Raw genomic sequence first — 20,208 nt, 5'->3', positions numbered from 1 at the left:
AGGCATAAATACACATTACTGGAATCACATAAAGATGTGAGGAGACCCTTGTGAACCGCCTGAGTTGGGACCTCCACATTCCCTCAAGGCACTTCTCTATCCCCAGGGCTGTCTGATGAGGGAAGTAAGCAGCATGTCTACATTTCTTCATGGGCTAAATGGTAGTAATTTCCTTTTTATCCTGTGTTAAAAAGTTGAAATGCCAGTAATTTCTTTTTGTCTGCCTTGAATGCTTTTGTTTTCTCTATCCCAGTCTTTTCATTTATTTTTATTTTATTGTGGGATGAGCACTCACCATGAGATCCACCCTCTTAACAAAAGGTTCAATGCATGAAGCATTGTGGTTGACTCTGGTGCCACGTTGTGTAACAGGTCTGGGAACTTGTTCATCAGATAAGGGTCATTTCTTTCTGCACCCAGTGCACCCCATTGTGTACATAGGAGATAAACTCCTTAGCCTGTTATGAGCATTTTGGAGGTTTCAGAGCATGTACAAAAGCTCATAAGGGAGATCATGTTGTAGATCACCGTCGGGGAGAAAATGACATGAGTTACTTCTGGGAGCAGGCGAGCCTCAGTTCTCCATGCACCCCTTCCTTGCCTGGAGGCCACTTGCTGAGAAGATAGAGCCACTAGATCCCTGAGTCACTGTCTGGACAGGAACTGTGCTGGAGCCCAACACATTCTCAGTGGATGTTCTATGAGCTAGACCAGAGATGAGAAGATACCTCCCTAAGAGTGCCCAGCCAGATTTAGAAAGTAGGTCTCTCAACCTCCCACACATCTATTTCACTTCAATATGAAATTTCAAGTGAGGCTAAAACACTGGATGAGAAAGATCTATTGTTAAACTACCCAAATACCTCTTTCTGAGTGTATATTGAACATTAACCAGCAAATCTGGGTACTGTCAGGAATGCCCAAATATGATGTCATCATTCTGACATTACTCAGAGAATGGTACCCAATCCAGCATCCAGACTAAGATCTTTGGCTTCCTTAGCTACTGCAGCCACCTTGGCCAAGCCCTAAGAGAATATCCTCCCCACTGCCTGTCCTTCCAGACTCAGGGATTAAGGGATACGTTTGTGGCTCAGCAGAACCTACGGATACTGTCCTTGCCTAACGCTTCCTATTCTTCTCATTTTTTATTCAATGCACTGCTCTCTGCAGCAGTGATGGACCCGGGCCATTCATCATCATCAGTGCAAACAGTCCCTCCCTCAGCCCCTCAGGCCTTCAGCAGATATAAGAGAATAGGGTTCACTCAGGCAGGAAGGACATTGTCTCCTGTCCCCGACACCAGCTCCCCCCTTTGCAGACATCAAAGTTAAGCCCCCTAGCCCCATGAGAGGCCATTATATTCAGATAGGCAAGAGGATGTAATGCCACCAGTGGGAATGTGGAAAGGGTTAGGAAAGGGTACTGAAGCCAGAGCTTGTTGGGAAGAGTCAGATCTCCCCCAGGAAGGCCCGCAAGTGTTCTAAACCAAAAGGCTTCAGAGTATAGCTGACAAGGAATTAAACCTGCCTGGGCCATCTTCTTAATTGTCACTTTGGATATTGTCTTTAAAAAAAAAGATTTATTCATTTATGTATACAGAACTGGGGTTCTGAGGTACAGGCCAGAGGTACAGGGGCAATGATAGGATTTACCAGAGACAAGAGTGAGAAGCAGAACAGGCCGACTGACAAAGTACACTGCTGAGGGGAGCAGCGGGCGGGTCAGGTGAGGTCTGATGTGCTATGTGGGTCAGCTCCAGGGCTAGGGATTAAACTCACACTGAAGCGGCTGTGGCTATCTTGCAGTGCTGTGTCCTAACCCATTGCACCACCAAAGAGGGCCAGATATTGTCTTTTTCAAGCCTCGGTTTTCCCAGTTATAAAGTGGGGAGGGGTACAGCACAACATGCAGGTTATTATTGGGACAAAATGAGAGCCTTTATGCCTCAAATATTTATTGAGCACCTACTATGTGCTCTGAGGATTAAAGGTTGAGAATAAACAACCCCTGCCCTCAAGTTGCTTACATGCGACAGAGGTGAATATAATTGCAAAATTCCAACTTGGAGCATTATGAAAACATTGATGTGGTAGGATGATGTGATTTGACCAGGGATAGCTGAGCTGACAAAGAAGGTTAAGTAGGAGTTAACCAGACATAATGGAGGGAAATGCATTCCAGGCAAAAGAAATAGCATGTGCAAAGGTTCTTTGTCAAAAAGGATGATGGAGACTAGAAGGAACATATGGAAAGTTACTGTGTCTGAGAAGAGAGAACAAAGGGGAATGAGGAACAAGATGAGACTAGAGAGTTAGGCAGCTCTTAACTAACAACTATAAAAAGACCCCAAAATGCAGGCTTAAGCAAGGTAAAAATTATGAGGTAGGCCAGGAGTTAGCAAATGGTCAGTTAAGTCTGGGATTCAGGGCAGTCACTCAGCTCTGTACATCACATCTTCCTTCCAGCCAACAAGAAGGAGGAAGAGAAGAAAGGAAAAGCCTCATTTCTGCTCACATTCCATTGGCCAGGCTTAGTCACATGGCCACATCTAATTGCAAGGGAAGCTGGGAGATGTAGTCTTTATTCCCAGGGGTAGTGTGTCCAGCTGAAACTCTATTATAAAAAGAAAGGGAAAAGTAGATGTAGTCTTTGCCACAGTGAACTAGAGTGACTTTAGAGAGACCAGAAAGAGGTTTGTTTGTGTGGTCCAATAGCAGGTGACTTGGGGCAGGCTGATCGCTTGCAGTAGAGAAAGATCCAAAGCTGTTTGTGAGCCCAGAATTGACAAAACATGGTGATGGATTGGGTCTAGGGCCAAGAATGGGACAGAGTGTGGCAAGAGTGACCCCTGGATTCCGGCTTGTGCAGTTAGATGCAGATCTTATCTGGAAAGTTCTTCAAATGCAGAAGCAGGTCCGTGAGTCTTCAGTAGAGCATCGGCAGATGGGTGCAGCATTGCAAACACAGGTATGCAAGGCAGTGAGGAGCTGATGGCTAACTGGGGAGGCGGTGCCCTATCTAAAACGAAGGTACTCCTTCGGCCCTCAGGAATGAAGGCTTAGTATAGACACATCGTCTGTGTTTCCAAGAGAATCTGAGCATCTGGACTTTTATGTGAAATCTCCCAATCTTGAAACTTGGACAAATATGTAAAAATAAGATGTTCAGCCCTGAGACCTCCAGTTTATATTGCCTAATACCCCCAGCATTGTCTGCTCCCCGTTTCCAAAGATCTGCCCCCTTGGTACCCTCCCCTGGTGAAAACCTCTGTCTTCATCCTTTGCTGTCCAAGCATGGGTTCCCTGCATTCCTGTCTGTGCCCAGAAGCGTCCGCTACAGGCACCGGGCTCCAATTTCTTTAACAATCCTGGGGGGTTGCGGCACCTATAGGGGAGGGAGAAAAACAATTCGCCTGTCCCCAATTCCCTTAATCGGATCTGAACCAGTGACCCTTCTAATTAAAACTCCCCAGCTTTAATCCCTCCTTAAAGCTGGGGGAAGCGGAAGTGCCATAAAAGGAGCAAAAGGCTTGCTGGTTCAGAAACCACTTCCAGCTACATCCTTGAGTGTGGCAACTGGAGAGTCTCACACACCTGAAATGGAGTCGCAGATCTATTGCTTCCAAGTTGTGCAACCCTAGAAAAGTCACTTTGTCGTTGGAGCCTCGGTTTCATTCATTTACTTGTTCATTGATGGGTCATCCATTTAGGGCGCATCTGGTCTGTGTCAGGAATTGTTCCTGCATCTAGGGATACAACTGGTGAACAAGACGGACCTAGCCCAGACCCTCAAGGGCTGATATGCCATTGCAGACTTAGAGAGGAAAAATTTCCAGTTTGGTACGATCATAGCTGTGGTGGGAGAAGCTGAAGGGCATCCAGGGCATGCCCCAACCCAGAGCTGTGGGTCAGAGAGGGCTCGTGGGGCTGCTGAGCGGAGGTCCAGACAGGCAGTAGGAATCAGCAGCCAGGAGAAGTGAGAAAGGAAGCACCCTGCAGGCAGAGGGAATAGCAAGAATCTGGAAACAGAGTCACCACGGGGGTAGGCTGGGGAACTGTACGTAGTTTTGGCAAGACTCAATAAGGAATATGCAATGAGAAGTGGAGAGAGCGGTCGAGAGAAGGAAGGTGGTCTCGATACAAAACCCAAACTTCCTGTCGTGCTTCATCAGGTCCTTCCATCTCTGATCTCTGCGGGTTCATCTCCTCCTCTTTGCTCCTTTCTCCCTCCAGCCAATCGTGCTAAGCTCCTTCTTATTCCTTAATATACCAAGTTCACTCTACCTCAGGGCCTTTGCACATGCATGGCTTCTTCCTGGAATGCTCAGAGCTTCAATGACATTCTCATCTTTAAGTGTCATCACCAGGACAGCTCCTGAGAGTACATCCCCTGACCCCTTAACCCCGTGTGGACATCCCAGTGCCTCTATGCTGATCCCCTGGATTGTTCTCAGTAACTTATGTGACATCCTCTTGCTTACTAGTTTGTCTGCCTCTTCTTACCATTTCCTCGACACTAGGGACATTATCTTTCTTATGCTGCATCTCCAGTAACTAGAATAGCTCTTAGTAACTGCCCAATAAAAAGATGCCAACCACGTGCAAAGGAATTGGATCCAGGACCATTGCAGGCTTTCCAGCTGGGCTGGGTTTACTCAGATTTCAGCTTCTCTCCTGACCTGTTAGTGTGGTTGTGAGGATTAAAGGCAAGAGGATACCCTTTATGGAAAGTAACTTTTTCTATAGCTTTAGTGAGGTTTATGCTACATATCATATGACTTATCTATTTCCAGTATGCAATCAGTGATTTGACATGTTGTACAATCATATCCTAGCTCAGTCTGAGAATATTTCATCATTCCAGGGAGATCCCTCGTGCCCATTAACTGAATCCCTATGCCCACCCTGGAAACCACTCATCTGCCTTCTGCCTCTGTCTTATCTAGACAATTCTCGCAAGTGGAATAATAGACACGTGACCTTTTACACGTGACTTCTTTCACTTAGCACCATGTCGTCAAGATTCATCCACATGGTAATATGGGTAATTTTTCCCTTTCTCTGCATGAATCATATTCCATTGTATGACTAGACCACAACTTGTTTATCCATCATCAGCTGATGGACATTTGGATCTGGTCCACTTTTCAGTCATTGTGACTAACGCTGCGTGGAAGTGCCTGCGTGAGAAGCAAGTTTGCGAGTCCCAGACACCAAGTATAGTGCTCAGCTTCCCAGAGTGGCTAGCCAGTCGTCCTCGCGGGCTGTGTGACTGTGGACAAGGGCCATCCCTCTCTGCTTGAGTCTCCCCATCATTCCAGAACAGAGCTTGGGCCCCTCCTGCCTGGATGTCATATGCTTCTTCCGCCTTCATGGGCGACCCAAGAGTGTGCCCAGGGGATGAAGAACACTGGGTGCTGGAACCAACAGCGGCCGTCCTGTGACAGCCACCAGAGCCAGCAATTAGAATGAGGAGAACTTGGCTCCAGCACCCCTAAGTCTTACTCTGGGCTCCCCCAACTGTCAGAGGAGACGCCCCTCTTCTCCAGGAGGACCAAAGACTCCTCCCCAAATTGGTGGACTCCAGGATCCAGAACCTCCTCGCTGGGAAGGAAATGAGACAACACCAAGCTCTGGTCTGGCTCCCGCTCTGTTCCCCAGGCTCCTGGAATCCTGCCCACACCCAGCTGGACTTAGAGCCGAGGAAGTTGGAAAAACAGGGACGCTGTTGGGGACCTGAGCTCAGGCCAAGAGATCTCAGGGTGTTGACTGGTGCCCCACCCTCGGGCATCCCAGACACCAAATCAACACTGTTCACTGGGGCTCAAAACTGTTTAGAAGATCCCTGCTGCCTCTGCTGGCCAGTGGGGGCCAGAGCTGGCCCTGATCCTCCAAAAACAAACAGTCTGGGGCTGGAGGTGGGAGTGGCAAGAAGTCGCCAAATGATAATTTACTAATGAAATACTTTCACCCCCAATTTAGAGATAAAATCATGGAAACTCAGCGGGAGTGATTTGTCCCCAGGCCGCAGGGCCAGGAGGAATATCAGGGAGACTCATGTCCAAGCCAAACCCAAAACCGCAGTTCGTGTGAGGCCATGGAGGAACAGAAAGCAGTAAAAGATGTCCCCAGGCCTTTAGTGAGCTCACGAAATTCTCTCTGCAACCCTGCAATGCAATGACCAAACCTCCCCCCAAAATTGCAGATGAGGAAACTGAGGCACGGGGCGGGGGGTCAGCTCAGGACATTTCCCCGGCCAGGAAACAGGGCCCTGACTCTTAGGCCCCCTGCTCTGGAGGAGGACACGGCTCTGTGAGCAGAACCCACGTCCCTCCCGCAGCTAGGCCCTCTCCCTATTTGACAGCAACACCCTGGGGAGAAGAGGGACTGAGCTCCAGCCCCCCCAACACTAGTCCTGAACTGCAGACTCCCACCCGTCAGGTCCAGGGGGGCCTCTGTCATCCATGGGCTGAGAGGAGGGGAGAAAGGCACATCCTCGGGTACAAAGGGACACCCGCCTTAGGATAACAGGCCCCAAATCCGTACAATAGCAGGGTGCATTATTCATGGGTCTGTTGGCAGAACATCAATTATGTGGGCCTTCCCTGGAGTTGTCCGGGTTAGAAACTGGAGCAGGCTTCCCCTGCCAGCCTCTGGGAGAATGGGAATGCCCGTTCTTAAAGGAACAGCCTCCCCAACAACCTCCTCTTCTCAGGCAGACTGGAGCAGGGATGGGGATCAGTGTGGTGGCCTGGGTCATAAAGTCACACCTGCCTGTGCCACCGGCTGGCTAGTGGTGCTGCGTGTGCAATCTCCTTTCCTTCTCTTCTGCAACATCAGACGCGCTGACTGTGGCTGTATCCCGGCAGCCAAGCTGGGTGTTATTGACATGTGGGCTAGGCATTCACTGCAGGGGCTGTCCTGGGTATTGTGGAATGTTTAGCAACATCCGTGGCCTCTCCACTACCACACACCAGTGGCAAACACCCCACCTCCAACTGTGACAACCAGAAATTTCTGCATATATTCACCTGGGCCTCAAAATCACCCCCGTTATAGTCACCCAGAAAATAGATCCCCCTCTAGGAACACTCCTGACCCTCCTATGGGAGCTCCCAAGTATACCACCATGTTCAGTCCCCAAAAATGCTGTTTATCTTAATGAATATTTAATATGTGTGTCCCTAGCAAGCAACACCAGCAGTTTTTACAAGTATTCTTCCCTAGGATAAGGCTAAAATAAAACAAAGAAGGTGAATGGGTTTTCTGCTTTGGGGGGTGGTTCTATTAAGGAAAGTGGAACAGGAGGGAAAGAGCGAACATTCACTACATGATGTGCATGTGGGGCAGAAGGAAACAATCATTTGTTTAGAGAGTGCACGATCTCATTAAGAACCAAGCAAAGAGATGCAAAATAGTTTCAGCTCTTTCTGGCTGAGGAACTCACAGGCTGCACCAGAGTTATCATTATGTCCTGTTTCCCAACCTGGGTGGTGGGTTCAAGAGACCTTGGGTGGGTCTTTGATTATGGTGCCTAAAACACTAAAACATAAATTAGATCCAATTTTGTTCGTATTAGATTACCTTACAAAACATGAACAACATTCCTGTTTTCCAGTGCACATAAAATCAAGAAAACAAATCTCAGAAGTCCTTTTTTTTTTTTAGAGATATGATGATAGGAAAAAATCAAGCTGGTAGAACAATCCAGATGGGGGGAAACCTGGATCATCAGATTCTTCTTTTCATCTTCTGAGCTGGTCGAGAGCGACACCACACTCTTTACTGTCTGTGGCATCTCTAGCCTAGCACAGTGCCTCCCCGGTAGAAGATGGCACAGCAAGCTCTCCTGTCCTGCCCGCTGCTCCTCTCAGCAATGTATTTCAGTCAGTCTGCCTGTTCTGCTCCCCACTCTATCTCTGGTGAACCCTCTCCGTCCCTCCCACCCTGTACCTCTGGCCTACACCCCAGTTCTTATATGCATAAGTAAATAATTTTTAAAAGATAAAGAACAATTACAATTGAGATGGGAAAAAATATATACAAAATGATATAAAAATAAACTTTTGTAATAATAAAAAAATAAAATAATAATAATAAAAAAAGATAAAGAACATACTAAGAATAATCCCTGCCTAAGCGGTAGTGATTTTTATGATCATGAGTATCATCTTCTGGAAAACAGTATCGCACGTGTAATGTTACGAGTTGGCAAACAATTGCTCACAGGGCAATTTCAGTGAGCTGCCTATTTTATAAGAAAAATTTTATTGGAACACAGTTATACCTTTTTACTCGTGTTTTATCAAGGCCACATCATGCCACAGCTGCAACTAACTGGTTGCCACAAAGAATTTATGGGCTTCAAAGTCTAAAATACTATCTAGTTTACAAACTCCTGAACTAGGTGATTAGCTTTAAATCATTTCAATCCTTTCAGCCTCTGCTTCCACCTCTGTACAATAAATGGATTTTAAGTGATTTTTTTTTAGCTCAAACATCTAGTCATCAAGTGGCTGGTGAGATGTGAAAATGTTCTCATATCTTGAGGGACATCCCGTAGACCCACAGTACTAAGATGATCATCCACACTGAGATGAAAAAATGCACAAAATGAAGAATGATGTAAAAAAAATTTTTAAATACAATTAAAAAAAAAAAAGATGATCATCCGTTTGGTGACTGAAAACTAAATTCCACTCTCTTTTCCTCACAGATCCTTGCCATAATTTCCATCATGTTTATCGTCCTCTCCACCATTGCTCTGTCACTCAACACGCTGCCTGAGCTACAGAGCCTGGACGAGTTTGGCCAGACCACAGACAACCCCCAGCTCGCCCACGTGGAGGCTGTATGCATTGCCTGGTTCACCATGGAGTACCTGCTGCGATTCCTCTCCTCACCCAAGAAATGGAAGTTCTTCAAGGGCCCGCTCAATGCCATTGACTTGTTGGCCATCCTACCATACTATGTTACCATCTTCCTCACTGAATCCAACAAGAGTGTGCTGCAGTTCCAGAATGTTCGCCGTGTGGTCCAGATCTTCCGCATCATGCGTATTCTCCGCATCCTTAAGCTAGCACGCCACTCTACTGGCCTCCAGTCCTTGGGCTTCACCCTACGGAGGAGTTACAATGAACTAGGCTTGCTCATCCTCTTCCTCGCCATGGGCATCATGATCTTCTCCAGCCTTGTCTTCTTTGCTGAGAAAGATGAGGATGACACCAAGTTCAAAAGCATTCCAGCCTCTTTCTGGTGGGCCACCATCACCATGACAACCGTTGGGTATGGAGACATCTACCCCAAGACTCTCTTAGGGAAAATTGTGGGGGGACTCTGCTGCATTGCAGGGGTCCTGGTGATTGCTCTTCCCATCCCCATCATTGTCAATAACTTCTCTGAGTTCTACAAGGAGCAGAAGAGGCAAGAAAAAGCAATCAAGCGGAGGGAGGCACTGGAGAGAGCCAAGAGAAATGGTAGCATCGTATCCATGAATATGAAGGATGCTTTTGCCCGAAGCATCGAAATGATGGACATTGTGGTGGAGAAAAATGGAGACAATATGGGTAAGAAGGAAAAAGTGCAGGATAACCACTTGTCTCCCAACAAATGGAAATGGACAAAGAGGACACTGTCGGAAACAAGCTCAAGTAAGTCGTTTGAAACCAAGGAGCAAGGATCCCCTGAGAAGGCCAGATCATCTTCCAGTCCTCAGCACCTAAATGTCCAGCAGCTGGAAGACATGTACAATAAGATGGCCAAGACCCAATCTCAACCCATCCTCAATACCAAGGAGTCAGCAACACAGAGCAAACCAAAGGAAGAACTTGAAATGGACAGCATCCCCAGCCCCATCGCCCCTCTGCCCGCTCGCACAGAAGGGGTCATTGACATGCGGAGCATGTCGAGCATCGACAGCTTCATCAGCTGCGCCACAGACTTTCCTGAAGGCACCAAATTCTCCCATAGCCCTCTGGCATCCCTGCCCAGCAAGACTGGGAGCAGGATGGCCCCAGAGGTAGGCTGGCAGGGAGCTCTGGGCACCAGTGGTGGTCGGTTCGTGGAGGCCAACCCCATCCCCGAGACCAGTCATCACTCTGCTTTCCTCATCGAGAGCCCCAAGAGTTCGATGAAGACTAACAACCCCTTGAAGCTCCGTGCACTTAAAGTCAATTTCATGGAGGGTGATCCCAGCCCACTGGTCCCCGTTCTGGGGATGTACCACGACCCTCTTAGGAACCGGGGGGGTGCTGCAGCTGCTGTTGCTGGACTGGAGTGTGCCACACTCTTGGATAGGCCTGTGCTGAGCCCAGAATCCTCCATCTATACCACAGCAAGTGCTAGGACACCCCCCCGGTCACCTGAGAAACACACAGCAATAGCGTTCAACTTCGAAGCAGGTATCCACCAGTACATTGACGCGGACACAGATGACGAGGGGCAGGTGCTCTATAGTGTGGACTCCAGCCCTCCCAAGAGCCTCCATGGGAGTGCCAGTCCCAAGTTCACCGTTGGGACAAGATCAGAGAAGAACCACTTTGAAAGTTCCCCCTTGCCCACCTCCCCTAAGTTCTTAAGGCAGAACTGTATTTATTCGACAGAAGCATTGACTGGAAAAGGCCCCAGTGGGCAGGAAAAGTGCAAACTCGAGAACCACATCTCCCCCGATGTCCGTGTGTTGCCGGGGGGAGGAGCCCATGGAAGCACACGAGATCAGGGCATCTGAGCTCCCCGACATGGTGGAGAGACTCGTGGCGAGGTCCAGCGAGGAATGCTGTTCAGCTCACCTGCCACAGAGCTTTTCTGCATGAACTCTGAAACAGAAAGGCTCTGCCAAGCCCCCAGAAAGGAGAGAGACTCCAAAGAAGGCTCCCCAAAACCTTGAGAGCCAGGACAGGTCCACCAGAATGAAGTTGGCCAAATCACCGGATATGGCGCCTCCTTGTAACAACTCTACTGCCCTCCTTGGGAGATGACCCGAGTAGGACTCCCAGCCACCACTACCACATGCTACACATAACCACCTGCACCCCATTCTTTTCTCATGGCTCGCCACCACAGGCTCAGTGGGTAACGTCTCCACCCCTTCTGGCTTCAGCTGGAGAAAGACACAGGAACAAATGGCTGGGTTGAAAGTGTGGGTTGACCGATCGGTATTGAGTGTTGCCTGGATGCCTCTAGGAACTCTTACCCATCACCTCCTGGGTTGAACCCACTATCGGATGGCTCCAGGGAACACTTGCGTCTTGGGGAAATTTTTACGCCATAAGCCACGATCCCAGTTCACAGCCCTTATTGCTCAAATGTCTTCATTGACTTCAGTATTCCGTGGTTGCAGAGATTTTATTTTGAGATATCACCAGGGTGAGTTGCACCACGTGTTCTCGATTCAAATTGCCCCCTGGCAATCTGGGCAGGGTTCAGAAGGTGGGCACTCCGCAGGCAGTATGAATTCTGAGCACTGTTTTAGGACTGTAGGAGGAAGACACTTTCTGTACATCGCTAGTGTAGACTCAAAAGATATGCAAGTGTCAAATATGCAAAAGATATAGCTTATTCAAAGAGACTGTATGTTCCTGAAGAACAGAATAAAATCCGATTTATTTTTACCTGCAAAAACAAAAGGAGAAAAGAAATCCCCAACGGCAATGCCCAGTTCAGACTTTTGAACACTGCCTGCGGTGGCAGGGAAAGCATCTACTATAATAGAAATTCTTTTTTGTTTCTGTGGTATTCAAGTTTAAACAAAAAGTAAAAATAAAAAAGCACTTTATGTTTTTCAAAATAGGTTCTACCAGGGACAGTGTCAACATCTTGCACTTTAAAACAAGCTCTATTTCCCGGGGGCCACTCGTTGGAGCTGCAGATAGGTGGTCGCTGTGTGCCCGTGTGGGCCACGTGGGGATGCTTTGCTGTATCGCTGCCCGCCATTCAGAGTCTCCTTCCCTGCCCCGTGAAGCTTCCCGTAAGCCCCTTGCATCAGGAAGAGTACCTGGCCCTTGAAGGGGGCCGCTCATACAGTCCCGTGTACAGGAACATCTCAGCAGACTGCAGTAGACGGTTGGGTGTTTTACTGTTCTCTTTCTTGTCAACCAGCTGTTGGTGTGTGTTCAGTGTCACTGTCTGTACTGCAAGCTCAGCTCTCCTTTCTGCAGCCATCAATGCAGCCAGTACAGACAAAAGCAATAAGTATCCGTGTGCATCATGAGTGGTGCGAGCGTTGGTCCTCCCATCCGAGCGTGGTGACTGGTGTTGGGCTGCCTGATTTCAGTCCAGCGGCACAATCCCCAGTTGAGTGACTTCGGGTTGAGCCACTGGTGAGCCCGAGGCTGTGCTGTGGGCTCATCTGTCAGTAGAGCTGGCACATTCTTGATCTGCCTGTCTTTAGCACAATGGAACGAAGTCATTCTCTTAATACAATGTTGATGGAGGATGTCCCGAGGACGGTAGTGTAGACGTGTTGATCCTCGACAGTGACAGGCATATGTGTGCCTGACGGAACAAAACATGGTTGGATTCGCCTGTTCTTCATCCCATATGTTGTCGGTCTGCCTGTTAGTGCCACCACCAGTAGGTTCATGATTATCACCAAGTCACTCTGCCCACCCTCGTCCCGTGGCAAGAGGCTGGGCCAGCTGTCACGGGTGTGATGACGGGAGTCCTTCCACCCCCTTCCAATGCTCTGCTGCCTACCCGTCCTCTTCATCCTGCTTGTCAGTGTCACGCAGGATCTCAGATCCCACCGAGGGCGACATGAGCGCCAAGTAGGTCAATTCTTTGGAGGGATCTTCAGGTCACTCTCTCATGGCAAATGCAAAGGGACTTAGGAGGCAGGAACAGCGTGAGGTCATCCTGGCTGAGTGGCACCCGAGAGGGAACAGCAGCACCTCTGGGCACTTGGCTGAGCACACAGCCCAGGCCGGGGTCCACGAGGAGTGGCCAGGAGTCAGTTCTTCCCAGGCCGCTCCTGTGTCTCATTCGTTTTCATCACCATTTCCATCCACCATCAGCACAAATGTGACAATTCAGGGAAAACAAATGCTTTTTGATAAAAGTCAATAGTTGTGATTTCCAATTCAGATATTTTTAGAGCTGACGCTATCTGTAAAAATTAATAATAATAATAATATAGTCTATTTTACATATCAGGAAAGTGAACATGTTTAAATATAGCCATATCTATTAAGAAGGAACTCACCACCCCTTCTTCAAATCGAAGCATTTCATTTGTTGGTTGAAGCAGACAAGAAGTGTACAGATTGGAAATGATTTCGTTCGTTCTTTCTTTCTTTTGTTTAAACAATAACCAATTGGTGCAACTCTCCTTGTAACCAAAGGCCCTTTCTGCCTTGTGTGGTCATGGGACCTCGCCCTTCAGTCCTCATGTATTTTTGTCTGACCTTAAAGTAGCATTTCACTGAGTCACTTTTGAAGGACGAATTCAGAAGTATCATTGAGAACCTACCTTTCAGGCTTAATAGCCAGAGTCCTATAGAGTTCTTATAGAAACAGAATAATTGAAACTCAGCATATACTATGCTTCGAAAGTGTCGTGTTTTGTTTCGGCTTCTTCTTTTACTTGTGTATGTGTCATGGGAAAATAGCTTTTACTCTGTGCCCCTTCCAAACAGAATATTCTAAATTTTCCCAGGCCCCCACCTGCCAAAAAGGAACCTACCCAGATCTTTACCATGTAAACGCCCTTCCTGGACATGTTCCGGGGACATCTCCCCGAGAGTCTCCCCGAGACGCTAAGCTTGAAGCTGAAGAAGAAGAAGAAGAAGAAGAAAGCCACAGTTTGGAGGCAAATGCTGCTTTAACTTGGTAGTCCATGGCCCACCCATTCCTGAACCAGCGAAAGCAGAAAAAAAACACAAGTCCACCCAAAGAAACAGAAGGGGACGTTAGTGGCAGAGTCACGCTCCGTCCCTGGGACGAATCCAGTGAAGCTCCTTGGGCCCGACCTGAGTTCAAGTCCCGCTATTACCAGAAAGGACAAGGAGCCGGGGGACTTCTGTATTCTGACCACAAGGCAGAGAGTGTGAGCAGCAGAGAGAGGTGGGCACACTGTGGAAAGACACTGTCTCCACCCTTTCATCTTGGGGTGAAGGAAAAAACCACAGGGCTTCGGTTCAGTCGACTTCTCAGTGCCTTCGTTAGGGATTTTATCTTAAGATCTTAAGCACACTTCCTGGGGAAAGATGAAAGAGGAGAGCACATTTGTGCCCATGAAGCCCCTTCCTAAAAGCATCGGGGGTCAAGAAAGAAGCAGCAGCAGGGGGAAAGAGCAAAACCCTGAGGAGGCCGCTCTGCACAGCCCACCCAGCCCTGGAGACCGCTGACGACACCGACGTCTTCACACCGACTCAGCTTCTCCTCCATTGCGTCTCTGTAACTGCAGCCTCATCCCTGCCCTCTCTCCTCTTCGGATCCACACTTCTAAGGAGAAGAAACAAAACAGTATTCTCTTCTGTAAGTCAGTGATGCGACATTGATGTTTGCTATCCAGCGTTTATTTCTGTCTTGTTCGAAGTCATGGCTGGAGTGTCTGGACACGGAAAGATTTAAGTTCACCACAGACAAGGGTCGCTAAAGCCAGGTCTCTATCTCATAGTTTCCTTCTTTCTCTGTCAACGTGTCCTAAGTAGTAGAACCCCGACTGCAGCCTCCAGTCACATAACTTGGAATTGAATGAGCGCATGCTCACACGCTTCCAGACCCGCTCTCTGGAAAAGGACTTTCTGTGGCTTCGAAGTTGGCAGGAGAGCGGAAGGGGCTCTTCGGAGCCCCCTAACAGGCCAGCCGAGACCCTTCAGCCCTGAGCTGAGGCTTCCTCGCCTCTCACTATTTACATGACAGCATCCGAATGCGTTCACTCAGCCAGGGGGACCCAAACCAGCCCTGACGACACCCAGAAATAAGAGTTACCTCTGCATTTTCTGTTGCCATTTTTCTGGCTCTAGAACTATCAGATGCGTGACTATGTCACATGATATCCACGCATCTCAGAATAGTCTATTTTTCTGTTTAGATACAATATAAATCTATGTATTTTTAGCAAATTTATAATAGGGCATTGAGTCTAATTTCTTCTTTTGTAATACAGAATAACATCTTAGGAGTTTTATTGTTGGTCATGCTCATAGCTGATCCAGTCTGGTCCTTTTCATTTTTTCCTATCGCCCCTTGAGCTGGTTTTTCTCCTCTTGCTTTTGATTCTGATATTCAGGACATGGGGAAAACTTGGGGGTTTGCCTCCCGCGGGCAGCTGTTTGCTGACCCTCGGCCTAGCATCTGCTGACACTGTCCCCTTGCTTGTTCCGTTTGTGTGTTTCTCCTGTTTGTTGCTCTAAGTATCCAGGGCTCAGATGCAGGAGCGGGACCAGCGGCATGGGCTCTGGAAATCAGGTTAGCACGGGGCCTGCTCAGTGCCTCCCCTACACCTCCCTTGGCCTGTAGGGGGCTGACTTTTCTCATCCCCAGAGATCTCAAAACCATGGAAGCAAACGCCACCCCCCCACCCCCACCCCAGGCCTGCATTTCGGAGGTCTGAAACACACCCGAGCCGCTCTCTGCTGGCCCAGCAGCCACCGCCCTGTGACACCAACTGACCCTGAAATCCGGAGCACTTCAAGTTCTTGCAAACCTGGTAGAACATGCTGACCTCAGATCTCATCAACTTTTCATCCATTCCTCATTTCGGTCCATTTCCAACAACCTCACCAAAGCCCTGTGCAAATAGAGACGCACGCAGGGGCTGCAGGACGTTTCCAGCTTCCACCACTCCTGGCCTCAGGGGGTGTCTGGACCGTCCTGATAATTAATTCCAGCAGGCATTTTCCAGCCTTGGATGGGCAGAGGAGACCTCGTGGAGCAGGATCTCAGCAGAAAGGGAGTCTCCATCCATCAACTCATGCAGGAGGGGGAAGATAGGCCAGACAACCTCCTGCTTGCACTCACTTAGGGGTTTGATCTCCTCTGCCTCCCTGTCAGTGTCAGAGCTCTGGCTTCTGTCCAGGTCAAACACAGGCACTAAGTGTGAACCCCCAGATGGCAATGAACCGTCCCCATGGATCCACCCCAGGAGGAAACCAACCCAAGTATGAATTTATTATTCAGAACCAAGACCCCAATCCTATTTCTCCCACCCCCAAATTCCTGGTAATCTGGTTGAAGCAGAGCCAAAAACAAGCAAGATTTTTTTAATTTAACTTTTGCACAAGAACAACATGAAAAATTGTCTCCCAGTAACTTGCGAGGTCTGCTGCCCAGATTAGCAAACGCCCTTGCTTGTCTGTGTCTGTTTTTATCTAGAAAGAATGTATCGTTTGGGTTTCTATCCACTCCCTCCGATACAATCTTCACCTGGAATTTCTCCTGAAAGCCCCAAATTGCCAACCTGAAGAAGCAGATTTTGAAGGAGCTCTGTTCTTTACACCACCTCTCACCTTTTCCCTAACTCTCCATTCTTCCTTGCAAAGATATGAAGCCACCCACAATGGGGTGGAGTGGGGGCAGTTCACATGCAGAAGAAACCAGCTGCCTGCAAGTTTCAGGAAGCTTTTTCATGTGAGACAAGTAGAGAGTCCATTTCAGCACAAAGTAAGGAAGCACTTCTGAGGGGGCCCGCCTTGCCATGGAACGTGCTGCCATGTTAGTAACAGGCTCCCTGGCTGGCACCCCTGGTATGTAGAGAGAGACTGGAGGTGTAGGAAGTGGACGTTACAGAGGAAGCTTGGCTTTGCATACAGCTGGACTAACAACCAGGGAAATCCTCTCATGGTCTCGCTCATTCTGTTGTGGTGTGTCTGTGTGTGTGTGCGTGCGTGTATGTTGAACATCTAGGCACAGATGTAAGCCCCTGAAGCAAAGGCAGGGACATAGTTAACAGGAACTCAAATTCTAAGATCTGGAGTGTTCAGAGGGGGTGTCATAGAGGAAGCTGGCTGCAGACACCCCTCTCCATCTGTCCCTCATCCTGAACACTTTAAATGGACCTTTGACCACCTAATAAACCCACCCCTTATGTCCTAGCAGGAGCCACACTGGGTGGGATGAGGCGCATGTCACCCTCCCCCAGGCCAGCCAAGGAGCCTTCCTGTCTCTGGATGGCCATCTCACGGTGCTTCGGCCCTTCTGCCAGACCCTGTACCCTCACAGGCCCGATGCTTTCTGTACAAGAGACACAATTACCTTTTCCTCACAAGCCAGCTGCCTAATGAACAAACTGCCTGGGCACTAGCAAATTGCACTGTTTCCAAAGGGCTTTTTTTTCTGGCAAATAAAAAAGGAAACCCACTCAAGACCTTGGTAAGTCTCCAGCCAGTGAAATAAGTTCAGAAGAGCCCAAAGAGGGGTGGCTGAGTTTGATAGCAAAACAAGGCTTTGGCTGCCCCAGGAAGATGCTGGCCCCTCGGCCACATCTCCAGCTCCTTCCCGAGTAGGCCTAGACACTGCATTCCCCAAGGGAAGCATTTGACAAAATAGGTTCTAATGGTCCCCCCAAAAGTGTTTGGTGGGTTTGAAGTAGGTGACACTATCCTCAGAGTGACCCCAAGTCCAGACAATTGCAGGTTGTTTCACTACAATGATAGATTTGGATGGAGAGACTGAGCAGCTGACTTCCTCCAGCACCAAAACAAAACAGAAACCCAGTTTCCAAATCTTCCTGCGATGGTCTGTCCTGCAGGAATAGCCCAAGTCAGTGACTGTCCTAACGAGGCGATTCTGGGAAAGGTGGTAACTCCCAGCTCTGGTCGCTCTCACCAGTGGTGCATGGTGCCTGTTCTCCCCGCCCCCCCTGAGCTACTCCAGGTTGGAGAGAAACAGGAAAGACAGAAGACGCCCAAAGGATGTGGGCTTCCCCAAGAAGCCAGGGGTGTTCACCAGGGTTTGGGGCTTTCTCTAGCCATGCTTGGCATTTTAAGCCGGCATGGTACATGGTGGGTGGGGAAGAGGAAGGTCAGCAGCTGCTGGACTTGGCAGCTGGTCCCTTTGCTGTCCAGTCCTAACCAAGGTCAAGGGCTGGGAACATTAGTCAGTGTACCAGAAACTCAGGGTTATCCCCCAGTACATATGCCTTGGCACATCGCGTTCGCCTAACCTGTGTTGCTTTGAGTGAGTAACTGCAAATGTTTAACCACTGAGTGAGGAAATGGATGAGTGAATGTGTGAATGAACAGGGGAGCTCACTAGTTCTTACAAGGCCTGAGTTCTGGGTAATTAGAGTGAGGGGAAATGGGGCACCCCTCCCACGGAAGCCTATAACAGCCAAGGCTGTCTTGGGCTCATTCTGGACCCAAGAGCTCATCCAGATCTGACACTTGTCCACCCTAAGGCCACCACCTTCTCAAAGCTACCCTTACAGGGGGCTTTGGGGGTGCCCTTCTTCCTACTCTCCTACCCTACATTTTCAGCCTCATGTTCCAGTGTAGCTCACATGGACCCCGTGGGGAGACCACAAAGTGGCTTTCCAGTGGCCAAAGCCAAGGGTCTGAAGTAAGGTTTCTCCTGGTCTGGGAACTGCTAGGGCAGGAATGCAGGAGCTGGCATGTGAAGCTGGATCGCGTTCCCTAAGCCGTGGGAGTCCAGCTGGAACAGAGCCAGCCTGCCCTCTGGCTTTTAGAATCCTCGGCATTCCTTTTTTTCTGAGCCCCAGTCCCCTCCGTGGTAGCATGCGCTCAAGTCCTATGAGCTGAGGTCCTCTGTCTCTCCCAGGAGCCCACAGTGTGAGGTTGGGGCTTTTCTGCCAGCCAAGCCATTCTGATCGCCCCACCCATGACGGGGGCCAAGCCAATCACATTAGCCATAAATGACCAATGTCCTTAGTCACTCTTTTCTTCGGGTCACATTCGTGGGTCCTGTTCACCTCTGGTCAGTTCATGTCTCTAGTCCTTCTTGTAAAGGTGAAAATGAGCATTGTGTACACACACACACACACACACGCACGCACACACACACACATGCACACACACAGAAGACAAACAAAAAAGAGTGTCTTTTTATGCATGTGATAAGATGACATTGTGACCTCCAGCTGCTGTCCTGTCTTGTAAAATACGTCCAAATGTTTAAGAATTTCTAAGGAAATGGTCCCTTAATGAAGTCTGCAGAGTTCAATAAAAAGGTATGGAGAAAACAAGCCTGGTAGAGTTTGTTTTATTTTCTGGAGGGCACAGGGAGGTAGGGGCATGAAGACCTGTAAGAGAGGATGAATCTGGGAGCCTGGGAACCTGGAGGGTCAGCACTAGCTTTGCCTAAAAGAGAAGAGGCATGAAAATAGAACTGACTTGTCACTCCGATATGCAAGCAGAGGTAACCCGACCCTTGCTGTGTTCATGGGTCAAAGTCCGGTCATTCAGTTGCATGTCAACCATGCCTAGAGAGTCTTTGATACCATAATGACTTTAATAGCGCTCATAAAAATGTCTCCCGATAGAAGTTATAACCTCAAATGCCTGCAGGAGTCAAGCAGGTAGCATAACATTGACTAAATGAAGATGGCGATTAAGAGACATAAGGGCGTGGTGTGAGTATAGCCAACTGGAGAACACACCGCTATCCAACTGGCCATTGTCACACAGACGCGTAGACTCAGATCTACAGAGTCTTTAAGAGAAGTCAGCAATCTGGATTTGTAGGAATAGCTCAACTGTTAGATGTTAGCAACTACTTCCAATTTGCTTTTAGTCCTGTCATAACCAGAGGAGACCCTTCTCTGGGCACACAGTAGCCCATCAGCTAACCATCTGTGATCTCAGCCATGGTTGCAGGGGCTTGTTGGTTTGGGTATTATCTATTTTGGTACAGTTATCTACTGCTGAGTAACAAACTACCCCAAAGTTTAGCAACTTGGAACATGTATCGCCCCATCGCATGGGTGGGTCAAGTGTTCTTGAACACCTTCCTTCGGGTGGTTCTGGCTGACGGTTTGTTGCGAGGTTGCAATCAAGAATTGAGACCTCAGCTGCATTCATCTGAAGACTTAACCAGGCGGGAGACCAGCTCCAGCACAGCTCAGAAAGCTGTTTCCTACCATGTGAACCTCTGCACCATTGTCACAGGAAGCCAGCTTTCCCCACATCAGTGATCCGAGCCAGAGAGGAAGGAAGAAGCAATGTTTCTGTGTCCAGTCTCAGAAATGAGACACCTTCGTGCCCCCCAAAGCCTGTTCATTCGCTCACTCTCCAGTGGAGGGCAATACCAC

The 20,208-nt window shown here is 48.7% G+C and overlaps 1 protein-coding gene across 1 annotated transcript in view; it reads left to right on the top strand.

Annotated features, from left to right (window-relative positions):
* Positions 1-18,977, top strand: part of KCNB1 (potassium channel, voltage gated Shab related subfamily B, member 1) — an 87,365-nt gene extending 68,388 nt beyond the window's left edge. The window contains exon 3 of the mRNA XM_004687466.2: positions 8,719-18,977. Coding sequence (XP_004687523.1) covers positions 8,719-10,728 — 2,010 coding nt within the window. The 3' untranslated portion in view covers positions 10,729-18,977. The remainder of the gene's footprint in view (positions 1-8,718) is intronic.
* The last annotated feature ends 1,231 nt before the right edge of the window (positions 18,978-20,208 follow it).

This window comes from Condylura cristata, unplaced genomic scaffold, assembly GCF_000260355.1.
Source record: "Condylura cristata isolate star-nosed mole 26May11 unplaced genomic scaffold, ConCri1.0 scaffold00022, whole genome shotgun sequence".
Classification (NCBI taxonomy): domain Eukaryota; kingdom Metazoa; phylum Chordata; class Mammalia; order Eulipotyphla; family Talpidae; genus Condylura; species Condylura cristata.
The sequence above is the reverse complement of the archived record's forward strand: the minus strand, read 5'-3'. Positions and strand labels throughout refer to the sequence as shown.